Source organism: Neophocaena asiaeorientalis, unplaced genomic scaffold, assembly GCF_003031525.2.
Source record: "Neophocaena asiaeorientalis asiaeorientalis breed wild unplaced genomic scaffold, Neophocaena_asiaeorientalis_V1.1 scaffold353, whole genome shotgun sequence".
NCBI lineage: Eukaryota > Metazoa > Chordata > Mammalia > Artiodactyla > Phocoenidae > Neophocaena > Neophocaena asiaeorientalis.
In genome coordinates this window covers 968,950-982,198 of record NW_020175261.1, presented here as the reverse complement: position 1 = coordinate 982,198, position 13,249 = coordinate 968,950, and the positions used below count along the sequence as shown (strand labels likewise).

The 13,249-nt window shown below is 37.8% G+C and overlaps 1 protein-coding gene across 6 annotated transcripts in view; it reads right to left on the bottom strand.

Annotated features, from left to right (window-relative positions):
• Window positions 1–1,477: 1,477 nt before the first annotated feature.
• The window catches only part of ESRP1 (epithelial splicing regulatory protein 1), a 60,926-nt gene continuing 49,154 nt past the window's right edge, over window positions 1,478–13,249 (bottom strand). For 2 of the 6 annotated variants that reach the window (XM_024765442.1, XM_024765443.1), the window contains exons 14-15: window positions 11,735–11,885; window positions 1,499–3,009 (exon numbers count right to left, since the gene is read on the bottom strand). In XM_024765442.1, the coding sequence (XP_024621210.1) occupies window positions 2,989–3,009; window positions 11,735–11,885 (172 nt within the window). In that variant the 3' untranslated portion in view covers window positions 1,499–2,988. Of the gene's footprint in view, window positions 3,010–8,093; window positions 8,204–11,734; window positions 11,886–13,249 lie in introns of all 6 variants that reach the window. The other 4 variants (XM_024765441.1, XM_024765448.1, XM_024765444.1 and 1 more) reach the window with 4 other exon arrangements.

Below are 13,249 nucleotides of genomic sequence, written 5' to 3'. Positions count from 1 at the left end.
AGACATGGTGGTCATTATTCTATTTTTGTATATGTTAAAAAAAATTTTCCCCAAAGAGCTAGGGGAAGCAGAGAGGAAGAGAAGTTGTGAAATCAACTATAAACCTACAAGGTGGACCTTTCAGGTTTTTTAATATACTCAAGTCTTCTCTATTCTCACTCTCTTCCTTCCCCACCAGCTTTACGCAATTCCATACCTTCCTGACTGCCTGTGTTCCTTTTCTGCCATGAGGAGGGCAGCTACATGAGGTGCTATTTCAAGGAGGTAAATAGGAAATCCCCTTAGCCCACGCAACCTGTTTTTCTTGAAGGCAAGGAATAGCCTGGACAATGTTAAATGCCTGCCAGAGACATCAAAGCGCAAAGGAACGCGCAGAACCTCAGCTTGCCTAGAGAGCTCTGTTGCCTCCTCGCAGATAACAGACCCAAAGCTGAAGCACAAAATTGAAAGACATTGCTTCATTTTTATAAATGACATTGGCAAGGACTGAGACTGAAAAACTGTCTAGGTGAACTAAACTTCATTTGGTGGATGCTTAACAAGAACATGTATGTAGAAATGTACTAGACATTGAGGGAAATACAGGTACTTCCTGCGCTTGAGGTTATAACCTAAATCTGGAATTGAACTCTGTAAAGAGTATATACATCAAATAAGTGATACTGACAATATGTGTAACTCTAAAGTGGTGTAAGTCACACAAGACTTAACCAGGGTCCTAAATAAACTTGGCTTAGAGAGAATATTGGAGAACTCAGCCTTAGCAAAGAGTGACTGGAATAATGGAGGAGCATGTGGGATTCAGAAACACTAAAGTTCTAGCTCTTATTATATGGCTTTTAAGAAATGGCTTGGACTTCCCTGGTGGCGCAGGGGTTAAGAATCCACCTGTCAATGCAGGGGACACGGGTTTGAGCCCTGGTCCGGGAAGATTCCACATGCCATGGAGCAACTAAGTCCGTGCGCCACAACTACAGAGCCCGCGTGCTACAACTACTGAAGCCCGGGCGACTAGAGCCCATGCTCTGCAACGAGAAGCCACTGCAATAAGCCTGCACACTGCAACGAAGAGCAGCCCCCGCTCGCTGCAACTAGAGAAAGCCCGGGCACAGCAACAAAGACTCAACGCAGCCAAAAATTAATTAATTTTTTAAAAAAATCCTTAAAAAAGGCTTAAGTGGCTTGAATAGGTTTTCAAATTGTCAAGCAAATAGAGCCCTAGTAATAAGATGCAAGGACCACATATTAGTATCTATCACTACCATAACTTAAGAATTTCAAAATCAAAGTCTCAGTGATTTATGTTCTAAGGATAGTTGTTTGATCTGTATCTGAAATGCATTAATCATTGATAGCTTTTACAAATACTTATAGTAACTTAGGTAAATATCCTACCACCTCAGGAAAAAAAGGCTTTACCCACCACACCCTTCCACCATTACCCTTAACTCTTCTAATAGCAAAACAGAATGCAAACATTGAGATTAAACAGGCAAGTTTTATTATCAAATGTAACAATTCTACAAAAACTCAGTAGTATTGTAGTATTACTGCCTATCTTAAAGTCTTTCAGAGCTTTGGGCAGACAGCATCTTAAGGTAGCCAAGTATAAAGAACTATTTTTCTGATCTTAAGTGCCAGTTATCACCAATTTTCACACAAAATGGTTTTTCTTTTTTCTTTTTATTTCTCCTACTGCAGTTAAAGGGCCATTGCTGGTCAGTGAAGAGGGAATGTTTGGCTCTCCATTCAAGGTGTTAAAGTAATGCAAAGTAAATAAAAATAGCAGCCACATAAATCTGCATGGCATTGCATCCAAGCTAAGGACAATATGAGTAAATTAAAGAAACATGTGCACTCAATTAATCAAATCCTGTTTCCTCTTTGGAGTTACACGAGGCAGCAGTACTATCTAGCTAGTGTCTAATATTGCACTTCTGGAGCATAAACACAGCTAAACACATAGTGCTAAACACTGACAGCATCAGTACCTGTTCTCACCACATCAGTGTTTACCTCTCAGTCTAGCATGCTGACTATAACCCTACGCTTTTAAAAGTTTTAATTATTTGACAGTTAAGGCATTAGAGAAAAAGTTTTAAGGCTATCTTAATATATACAAGCATTCACTTTAGTTAGTATATTGCTTTCTAGAATACACTGTTCAAATATCTCATTTTTGTGATATTAAAAACTATGGAATTCCTTATTAAAGTCCAAACCATCAATAATGGGAATAGTACAATATAAAATAATACATACGAAGCCATAATATTCAATTACAATTCAAACTAGAAATTACTAACTACACATAGCTGCTTCATTTTTGGTTTTACATTTTGGCCCCTAGTTCATTCTTATTTACAACTGATACCTACTGAGAAAAAAATCCAACGTTTTAACTATGTATGTTTTGTGGTGGGTGTACCATTTCATCTCACTTCTTCCAAGGTGTTTTAAAAATAGTTTCGGTGGCTTTTAACTCTAAGACATTGTGATGGCCAAGAGACTGGGAAAATATTAGTTTTATATTTCTTTTTGTAAGTTTGTGACTTTATTCCAGGACCTTATTCTTGAGTTACTTAGGAAGAGCACGTGATTGTGCAGAAGACGGGGAGAAAAGAGTGGGAACACACAAAAATGAAGCTTCCGTAACAGAGTTCCTGATGGAGATAGTAGACACTAGTGGAGTATTTTTTTCCCCCAAGACTTAAAACTTAGGAAACACCTCTGATGCCACGTTAGCTGGTAGTAATGGAGACACCCGATTTCAAATTCGCATTTTAAATGCCTATTTGCAATCAGCAAGGAGCCAAGCATGCTGCTTGCAATAAGAATTTGGCTTCACTGGCTCAAATTTTTCACTCCACAAAAAGATAGGGCACAGGCCCACTGTCCAATCATGTTTGCTGAAAATACTGCAGGCTGAGTGTAGACAAACTTCTCCTGAAGTTGCTAGAAGTTGTCTTATGTCTGAAGGATTCAGGATCACCAGACATCTTTCAAACACTGAAAAAAATGAACAAAGGAAGAATTATAGTCTCTAAATTTTACAATTCTTAGTAGCCATAAAAAAAGAGATTCTGAATTCTAAATGGTCTGAAAAAGCCTTTAGGTAGTCCAAATTTTTATTTTACACAGACAGAATTGGGATTTACCCAGCAAATTCTCAGGGAATACAGTCCTGACAAGTGAAGTTTATGTGATAATTGGCATTTCCACAATACCCTACCCTTTGTATTACCATGCATGGGATGACGTGTGTGTTTTCACCTCCCCACTTAATTCTTTTGTGAAGAGACTATTCTCCTCATTCCTTATTCTGGGTTCCCAAGTTATCAGAACATTTTACTGATACTAGAGGTTTAATACCATTTTAAAAATAAATTAAACCATTAAGACAAAAATTTTTAATTAAATTCTAGTATAAGAAATTTTTAAAAATTTCAAGAATATTTGTATCAGTAAGAAGCACTGAAAGGGGACTTCCCTGGCGGTCCAGTCATTAGGATTCCTCACTTCCAATGCAGCGGGTGCAAGTTCGATCCCTGGTCTGAGGACTAAGTTCCCACATGCCGTGTGGGGTGGCCAAAAAAAAAAAGAAGCACTGAGGAATGACACTGACACTGTAGCAAACATGAGCTCTACATGTCAGTGACTAATCGATAAAAGCCACCTTTATGTGGATTATTTCATCCTTACAACCACCTTATTATATTACCATGTTATCCCCCAACTGAGGCACAGAGCAATTAAGCCAATAATTGGAAGATCTAGAATTTGAATGTAAATTAGTTCCACTGTGCTATTTTTCTTATACACCACACAAAATCTTTAAAATGAAAACTGTAACTAGGCATGTGTATACTTTGACATGTAAATGAGAAACAGAAATGAAGATAGAAATAAAGACAGCTGTTCAGAGTTCAGCCTTATTCATATGGCCAGTTTGTAACTGTGGTTAAGACTAGATTTGCTTTTAGAACAGATTCCAAAATTGGTAGAGATTTAGCTTCAGGTACTTTAAGAACAGAGAAACATTTATTTGTTAGAACTCGCTTTTAAAATGTGGTTTACAAAGTGACCATAGTTAACATTTAGCTTTAAACATTATGCATTGAAACCTCCTCCTTGGTACAGACAAGAAAATCTCTATCAATGACCCAACAACATTATTGTCCAATAACTATTTTGTCCTTCTTTTGGCAATAGCAACAGATTTTCCTTAAATGACTGCCCCTCACCCAATCTCAAGGCCATAAAGAGGCAACTTTACTGCTGAGCCCAACAAGTGACTCAGATATAGCCAATAAGAGCCCTGCATATCCTTGGCCACAGTGGTTTCAGAGATGGACTTAAAGTGGGGCCAGTGACACTGAATTCCTGGCTTCCTCTGGACTTGCAATGGAAGGGTGGGAAGGCAGGAGTTGCTGGGAGTACGTCATGGAAAGAGTTTGGCTGAGAGTGAGCCCTTGGATCCAGCCAAGTCAGTCAACTCTGGACCTGTCTGTTATCAGAGTCAATGAATTCTACCTTCCTCAGTCTCAGCCCATACTATTAGTATTCTAGTAGGAAACCATTGTAGATGCTGAAAATTATACCTTCGTATTTTGTCAAAATGTGGAAGAGTTCAGAAGAAATTAAAAGTTTAACCTTCTCAGACCTGCCTTTTAATCCCAGTGGTATCCAATGGAATTTTAGCATTTAGCAAAGAGCACATTCCTAGCTGCCAGCAAAAAATAGAAAATCTCAGACAAATAAGGAGAAAATGTTTCCTATTCCCCTTTAGCTGCAGGAAAGCAAACACTATTATGCAAAGACAATTTTGAAGCTACAACTGCAAGTATCCACAAATCAGTCTTTCCTTTCTAGTAAGGTCTGTGTTAAAACATACAATGTTGTATTTTGCATTAAACTGTCATTAAAAGTACTATGCACCAAGAATTCTTTTAAGATATCTGGATTTCACCAACTGGTGTTACGCCCTATGCAATGAACCTAAACCCCTTAAAAAAAAAAGCTTGCAATTCTGATTAGTTTTAATGTTTTATTTCCTCCCAGTAATTCTGACATCTCTTTTCTGAAAGTATAATTCATAGGTGAGCTTTTTTTGTTAAGACTGAAGAACAGCTTCTTCTTCCTTATATTAAAGATAAAATAAAACCCATAACTCAGATTCTTTAATCAAAGAAAGCCCGTTTGTCATTTAAATCAATAGAATCAGCATTTATCTGTTGTTCTTGCCCATTTTTTTTTTAATACTAGTTGGAGGAGGAAGACAGAAGTTTTGTCCAATTTTGAAAGCTACTTTTTTTATCCAAAAGATACCTTGAGGGACTTCCCTGGTGGTCCAGGGGCTAAGACTCCATGCTCCCAATGCAGGGAGACCAGGTTCAATCCCTGATTAGGGAACTAGATCCCACATGCCGCAACTAAGAGTTTGCATGTCACAACTAAAGATCCCACATCGAAGACCCTGGGTGCCCAAGACCCGGGTGCAGCTAGCTAGCTAAATAAATAAATAAATATTTAAAAAACAAAACAAAACTGAAATCTCTAAAATCAAGCAAACAAAAACAAACAGAAGATGCCTTGAATTTTTGGGCTAAAAACTAAAATATTGATCCAAAAAAAAAAACAAAAAAAGATTTTTCAATCCACAAAGTAATCTAAACTATACACTTAAGAGACCAAGTATAAAAAACACTTCAAATGAGTTACATGGAGATTTTTTGTTTTGTTTTGTTTTTTTGCATAAAATTTAGCTGTTGTGAGAATACCAGGCTTAATATATTGCAAGAATCTCCAAAAATACCTAGTATACAGACAAAAGTTTTCACAAAAAAGCAAAGAAAACTATAAGCACTTTATCTTGACTTCCCAGCTTTCAGAACTGTGAGAAAGTAAATATTTGTTGTTTGTAAGCCACCCAAGTCCATCGAATTGCGTTAGGACAGCCTGAATGGATGAAGCCATTTACCAAATGATCAAATTGATACCACCAGGGAGGTCATGTGGGTATAGTACAACAGATATTACATATCATGAGATCTCATGAGAGGGGCTCTTCACCTCTATGTATTCTTTCCTAACACCCATTACCCCAGCCTAATCACAAGAAAAACATTAAACAAATTCAAACTAAAGGACAGCCCATAAGACTTCAAAAGCAGCATAACTCAGAATTGTCAAGGTCTAGAAAATAAGCAAAGACTGAGAAACTAACACAGGCCAGAGGACACTAAGGAGACAGGCCAACTAAATGTGAAATCCTAGACTGGATCCTGGAATAGAAAAAGGACATTAATGGAAATACTGGTGAAATCTGAAAAATGTCTGTAATGTAGACAGTAGTCAAAAACATTGCCCGTGTAATGATTATTGTGATCATAGCAACAAAATAGTTATCTGTATACATAAAGAACTTTAGTTTGTATAACTTTGTACTCATTAATCCACCTAATTCTCACCCCCCAAAAATGTTACATATGTAGAAGAGATTTTTTCCCGATTTTTACAGAGAAGGGAAATGTCACCTCTAAAGAATTATCATCTCCATATGTATGCAAAATATAGTTGTAAATATAGTTAAGAAGCACTTGTTGACAGATATAAATTTATGAGCTGACCCTGCCCCTTTGAGATCCTAAGAGTATGAGACTTGGAACTCACAGTGAAAGTGGGGGGTACAAGAACCCTGGCCATCTGAGAAGGCATTCTTTCCAGCCCGCCATCACAATCTCCTTCTCTGGAGGGAAACTTGGGCGTCTTTAATAGACTGTGAGCTGTCCTTGGGGGTCTTTTATGACCAAAAAAAGAGGCATACCTACAGTAGTTCTTGGGGCAGTCAACAAATATTGGCTGGTTTGAGAGGACTAGGCTACATGAGAAGACAGATAGTGTGACTTTTTTCTTTTATTGATTGACTGATTGATTGATTGATTGACTGATGGCTGTGTTGGGTCTTCTAGATTTAGTTTAAAAGAGAAGAAAGACATGCAACAAAAACCTCACAGTCATTTTGGAATGGAGCATATTTAAAAGTATACCCGATGAAGCTTAAAACCATTATGCTAAGTGAAATAAGCCAGTTATGAAAGGACAAATATTGTGTTATACCATTTATAAGGTACCTAGAATAGTCAAATGCATAGAAACAGAAAAGAGAATAATGGTTCCCAAGGTGCTGGGGAAAGAGGGAAAGGAGATTGTTCAATGTATTTAGAGTTTCAGTATGAGAAGGTGAAAAAGTTGATGGTGGTAATGTTTGCATGACAATGTGAATGTACTTAATGCCACTGAACTATACACTTAAAAATGATTAAAATGGTATTATATTATGTATTACTTTACTACAACATTAAAAAAAAATGAAACTAGGAAAAAAAAGTGTAACCAACTCGATAGAATTATCATATGACTCAGTGATTCTACTCCTAGATATATACCCAAAATAATTTAAAATACTCAAATATTTGTACATAATTGTCCATATCAGCACTATTTACAATATCCAGAAGGTAGAAATAGCCCATATGCCCATCAACAGATAAATGAAATAAACAAAATGTGGTATAGCCATACAATGGAATATTATTCAGTCACAAAAAGGAGTGAAGTACTGATACATACTACAACGTGGATAAACCTCAAAAACGTGAAATGAAGCAGATTGGTTGCCTGGGTCTATGGGGAGGGGAAATTGGGAGCTACTGCTTAATGGGTATAGGATTTTCTTTCAGAGTTGATAAAAATCACTTAATTGTATACTTTAAAATGATTTATTTTATGTTATGCGATTCTTACCTCAATTAAAAAGAAAAACAAAAGAAAGGAAGCATACCCAACCTGTATTCCACATGATATGAATAAATTTCCAAATGGAAAAGTATTTCCATATATGTTGCTTAGATACTATCTACTTAGATGACAACCTTAATTCCAGTCTCCATTCCTTCTAAGATTTCTGACATTCTTACATCACATGAAGGGAAGATGGCAACTGCCACCTGACTTCTAAAAAACACTTTGAGATTCTTGACCTCTATTTGTTTGGCCCTTTATAATTTAACTTTCACATCATAGAGCCTTACCTTCTTTTCTGAGGATGGTCTAACTGCTGGGGCCCTTAAATACAAACCCATTCTTTGGATAGAGTCCTGGCCTGGTCATTTGTGTGTACAAGTCCATCCTCGGTTGCATACTAAAATGCAAGTTAAAACAAACAGGATCAAAAGATGGACAAATTGTCACTATGGATGGTTAGTATTTCAACTGAATAGATCTACCAACTGAATTATAGGACATTTAGACCATAGGAAACAAGTTAACGCTGATACAAGCCATACATGTAACTGCTAATCCCAAGTCGTCATTTCTTACTTAACTCGTCTAAATACCATAAAAATCCCTACTAGGAGGGAAGTTAGATTGAACACATGGATAGAAAAGGAACATCGTACTGCAACGCCACCAAACACTTCAGATCTTGATAATAGTACAGTTTCCATCACACCACAAGTGTGACTAGATATCAAATATTTGAGCACCAACTATTTTCAAGGTATTCTACAATAAGCCCAATATCTCTATATAACTTGGTGAACTTTAAATAGTATTAGATATATTTGTAATATCAACCTAATTCTCTCAGCAGTGCAGCAAGTAAAAAGCAGTGAGAGGCCCAAGGAGATAATGAATAAAGTCAGTACTTCGAGGAGAAACAAAAACTAGCACTACTGAAAACGCAAAGCCACTGACGGTAGAGGTTAATGCAAAGAGCAAGTGAAAAAGTTAAAGGACTTATATCAGGATACCTAACAGCCCATTTCAAAATAAGAGGCCCATCAACTAAAATACAGACACAGATTTATTTCCATGACCAGAATGACATCCTCATCCCCAATATTTTTATAGTAGTATTTTTGCCTTCGTAAATTCAATCCTCATTCTATTAATCTCATTTATCAAAATGGGCCTAACTCGGGTACTTTTACAAGAATGAAGATTTGATAGCAGAACCCGTGTCCTGCATCTTGCTTTAGCACCAGAATTCTTCCCTTTTGGTAAATCCTTGCCCTTTCCAACTTTACAGCCTCCTCGACCCCAAATGAAGTATGGAAAAATTAAGTTGGAGTAGTTTTATAGAAAGAATTTTGCTGAGGATAGAGGAAACATACATCCCAAAATTAAAAATAACATTTATAAAGATGACATATGCCATTTTCTATATTATATATATATATATTTAAAAGACAGAAACAGAAACCATTAAGAGATTTCATTCATTCAACCAATTACTACCAAGGATTTGCTTAATTACATAAGTAAATTATATAATTATGTAGGATGAATCATGAATAACCAACAATCAAATGAAAACCTCCCATGAAATCAGCAACAGCAAAAAATGCACCATAGGTAAAGACAGACACAGATTACACTTGAGAACAATTTTTTTTAAAAGCCATCCATTGATTTTTGTCTTGTGACAAAGCCATATCTAAAAGAATCTAGACTCTCACGGTTAGTGGCTATTACTAAAATAACTGAGAACAGGCAAAAATAAATAAGGCAAGGAAGGACTCTTAAACGCAGTAGAAAATATCAGCTTTTCTGTAAGCGTGATATGAAATTAGGTTATATACAAAAGATTTTGAAAGTATGCATTGTAACTACCTTAAAGCTCAAACTACTGAAGAATAATATGATATACTGAATTAGATAATTCAGGTTCCTATGTAATCCTACTTTATTGATCCAGTTCATAAATTCCAAGCACTTCAGAAATGAAGGCAAATGCCTTGAGACAAAATAATTTCACAGAATCTTTGTGCTTCTGATTATACTAGGTCTGCTCCAACCTTGAATGATTCCCTAGAAGCTACTAGAAGATAAAATAACTTCAGGGACTTCCGGGGCCATCTGGTGGTTAAGACTTCCAATGCAGGGTGTATGGTTCGATCCCTGGTCGGGGAGCTAAGATCCCACATGGCTCGCAGACGAAAAACCAAAACATAAAACAGAAGCAATATTGTAACAAATCCAATAAAGACTTTAAAAATGGTCCACATCAAAAAAATCTTTTAAAGAAGTAAATAAAATTTTTAAATAAAATAACTTCAGTCTGTAGCAGTTTATCTTAATTTTGAAGCATGTCAACCTTTTAGCCATAAATCTAGAAATAGCTGCTATTACGTGTTTGTGGTATAATAAATACCCACAAAAGCCAGCCATGGCACTCTTCATAGTAAGAGCAATTTTGCTTACTCTCATAATCAATATATGTGTATGACCACTTAATTCTATTCAGTGTGAATGTAATAAAAGTTAATTAGTCAAAACAAAAGAAATTAATTCAACTGACTACTAAAACCTGAAACTTTGCTTATACTTTCTAGAACTGGAAAACCATGGGAGAAAATACAAAACTCAAATGTATTCCCCATGAGATTAAATAATCTTTTCAATAGCCTTCAGTAAAATTCTCTACTCTTTTCATAATCTAGTGAATCAGACACGAAGTTCGGAAAGTAACATTTTTATTCCTGCAAGGGTTTCCAACAGGCAGCATAATTGTTTAGGGAAGAAGTAAAGTATCTACTGATCTCTGAAAAATAGCTTACTTCTGGAAAGAATGTGCTAAGCCAAGCAGTAACAAAAGATAACTTCTGTCCACCTTCATTCAGTCTTTCACTATCAGACACAGCTTTTCATCATTTGTCAAAAAATATTCCATCATGGTAACTTGGTAGGTTTGGGGCATCCCCACTGACATCATTTTTAGCTGAGCTCCACAATCCTCCATGATTCATGGATACCAAGAGCTTATAAACCTGTTCGAAGAGTGAAATTGGCACCTGCAGGCACAGCCCTTATCATGCTGTACTGTAAATGCTCAAGGGCTATTTTAGGATTTGATGATTATGCCTACAAGTGCTTCTCAATTCTGAAGACTCAAGCACGGCTCAGCTCCAGGAGGAAAGACCATTTTTGCTTTTAGTGCAATTAAAAGGCTGCAAGATACTGATTTTCAAACGTTGCAGGAAAGGAAGGAGTTCGGGTTCTAACCATGTGATTTAAGGAAGGAAAGGTGTCCGCTCAGGTGAGATGACAATGAGAAGATTTTGCTTGCTGTTAAGGAGCTCTTACCAAGCTGTTCTTAAGTCAAAGAACAGCTGATGGACACAGACAGTCGTAGAAAAACTGACAAGAGTAAATATCAGTTTCACAAGACTTAATAGATCATAAAAGACTCACTGAATATCTTATAGCTCATTTTAAGGAGTTACCATCTAAAGATTCACTGAGTCACCCTTATTTTTCCAGATTAGGCAGAGAGGCCTTGGACTACTTTTTAAATACTCCAATTCCACGTCTGAGGAAAATTGCTTCTTAGCCAATCTTACTATAGATGGAAACACCCACATCACCGTGTGCCCTAAAGAGCTTTCTCAAAGCAGCCCAATTGGAAAAAAGAAAAGCATCAATAGATTAAGCTGAAGTAATTAAAACAGCACGGAAAAGCCCCAATCCTATTAAAGGGCTGAGTTTGAAGTTAGCACTCAGACAACTAGTCCCCCTGACTTTGACTCTGGTTCTTCATAAAGAAAATCTATTTATTAACACGTACACACGAGTTTCAGAGAATTTGCTTCTTTCCTGGCTGCATTCTTTAGGCACATCAACTTAAGTAATAAGGGCACTGAGTATTTTTCTTCTTCAAGGTACTGACCTGGTAACCTTGGAAGAAGTTAAGAATTTCCTTAACTCCAGTATTGTAGGCCAGGCCCTGCATTCTGACCACCGTGCCAGGCTGTGGAGGGACACCGCTAAGATTAGCAGCTGTAGGGAAGTAGCCAAGACTATTGGGCGAACCTGGGGGGCTAAAGGGAGAGAAAGCACAGTGAACCAATAGAAATAGACAATGTCTAATATTTACTCTAAAAACATTAGTTACTTAAGGAAACAGACTTTCTCAAGGTGATCTTTCTTAGAATTCTTAGAGTTATCTCTCCCAAGACAAGTACACCATAGCTATTCTGTCCCACAGCTCCACAAAAGCCGAAAGTTGAAAGACAGAAGGGTTAATGCAGAGTTAAATACAGGGTTTCCCCAAAGATCCAGTTCTGTCTGAGAGTCCTAAATGAAGGAAGGAGAGAAGGAAACTTCTGCAGGCACTCAACCACAAAGCACCGCTTCCAAAGCCGAGCTCATTGATGATTAACTGGCTAGTTATCAGGAATACTAAGGCATGAAAAGGCATGAACGCAAAGGAATAATAGAAACCATAGCCATAGAGACCAAAAAGTATACAAAATGATTGCTCCAAAGAATAGACCGTTTTACTCCGATACACAAATGTACAACACAGTAAGTAGAGCATAATACGACAGCAAAGTACTATAGCACCCATGAGTTATTATTTCCAACCTGACTGAAAAAAAAATGTGTGGGGGGTGGAAAGGAACAAGTAAATTGGAAGGGATGCATAACAAACTACATCAACCACCATTAACACGAGGGAAAATTGATGATGGGTCCTCTTTGTGTATCTGGGGCAATTACCTCCAAGGAACAAAAGCCACATGAATACTTAATCATTCTTCTTCTTTTTTAAAAAAATGTTTATTTATTTATTTGGCCACACTGGGTCTTAGTTGTGGCACTCAGGATCTTCATTGCCACGTGCAGGATCTTTAGTTGTGGTAGGCGGGACCTAGTTCCCTGACCAGGGATCGAACCTGGGCCCCCTGCATTGGGAGCACAGAGTCTTGCGGGCCTCTCACTATTGTGGTCTCTCCCGTTGCGGAGCACAGGCTCCAGACGCACAGGCTCAGTGGCCATGGCTCACGGGCCCAGCCGCTCCGCTGCACGTGGGATCTTCCCGGACCGGGGCACGAACCCGTGTCCCCTGCATCGGCAGGCAGACTCTCAACCACTGCGCCACCAGGGAAGCGCGGGAGCACAGAGTCTTAACCACTGGACCACCAGGGAAATCTCCCTAAGCATTCTTTATGTGGTAACTCAACTAATTACTGTATTATGAAATTAGTTTCACCGTGTCCCTTACCCAATCTGTTTGCCACCACAGTTAGTTGCTAGATACCCATATTTAAAAATATGGGCTTCCCTTGTGGCGCAGTGGTTGAGAGTCCGCCTGCCGATGCTAGGGTAACACGGGTTCGTGCCCTGGTCCGGGAAGATCCCATATGCCGCGGAGCGGCTGGGCCCGTGAGCCATGGCCGCT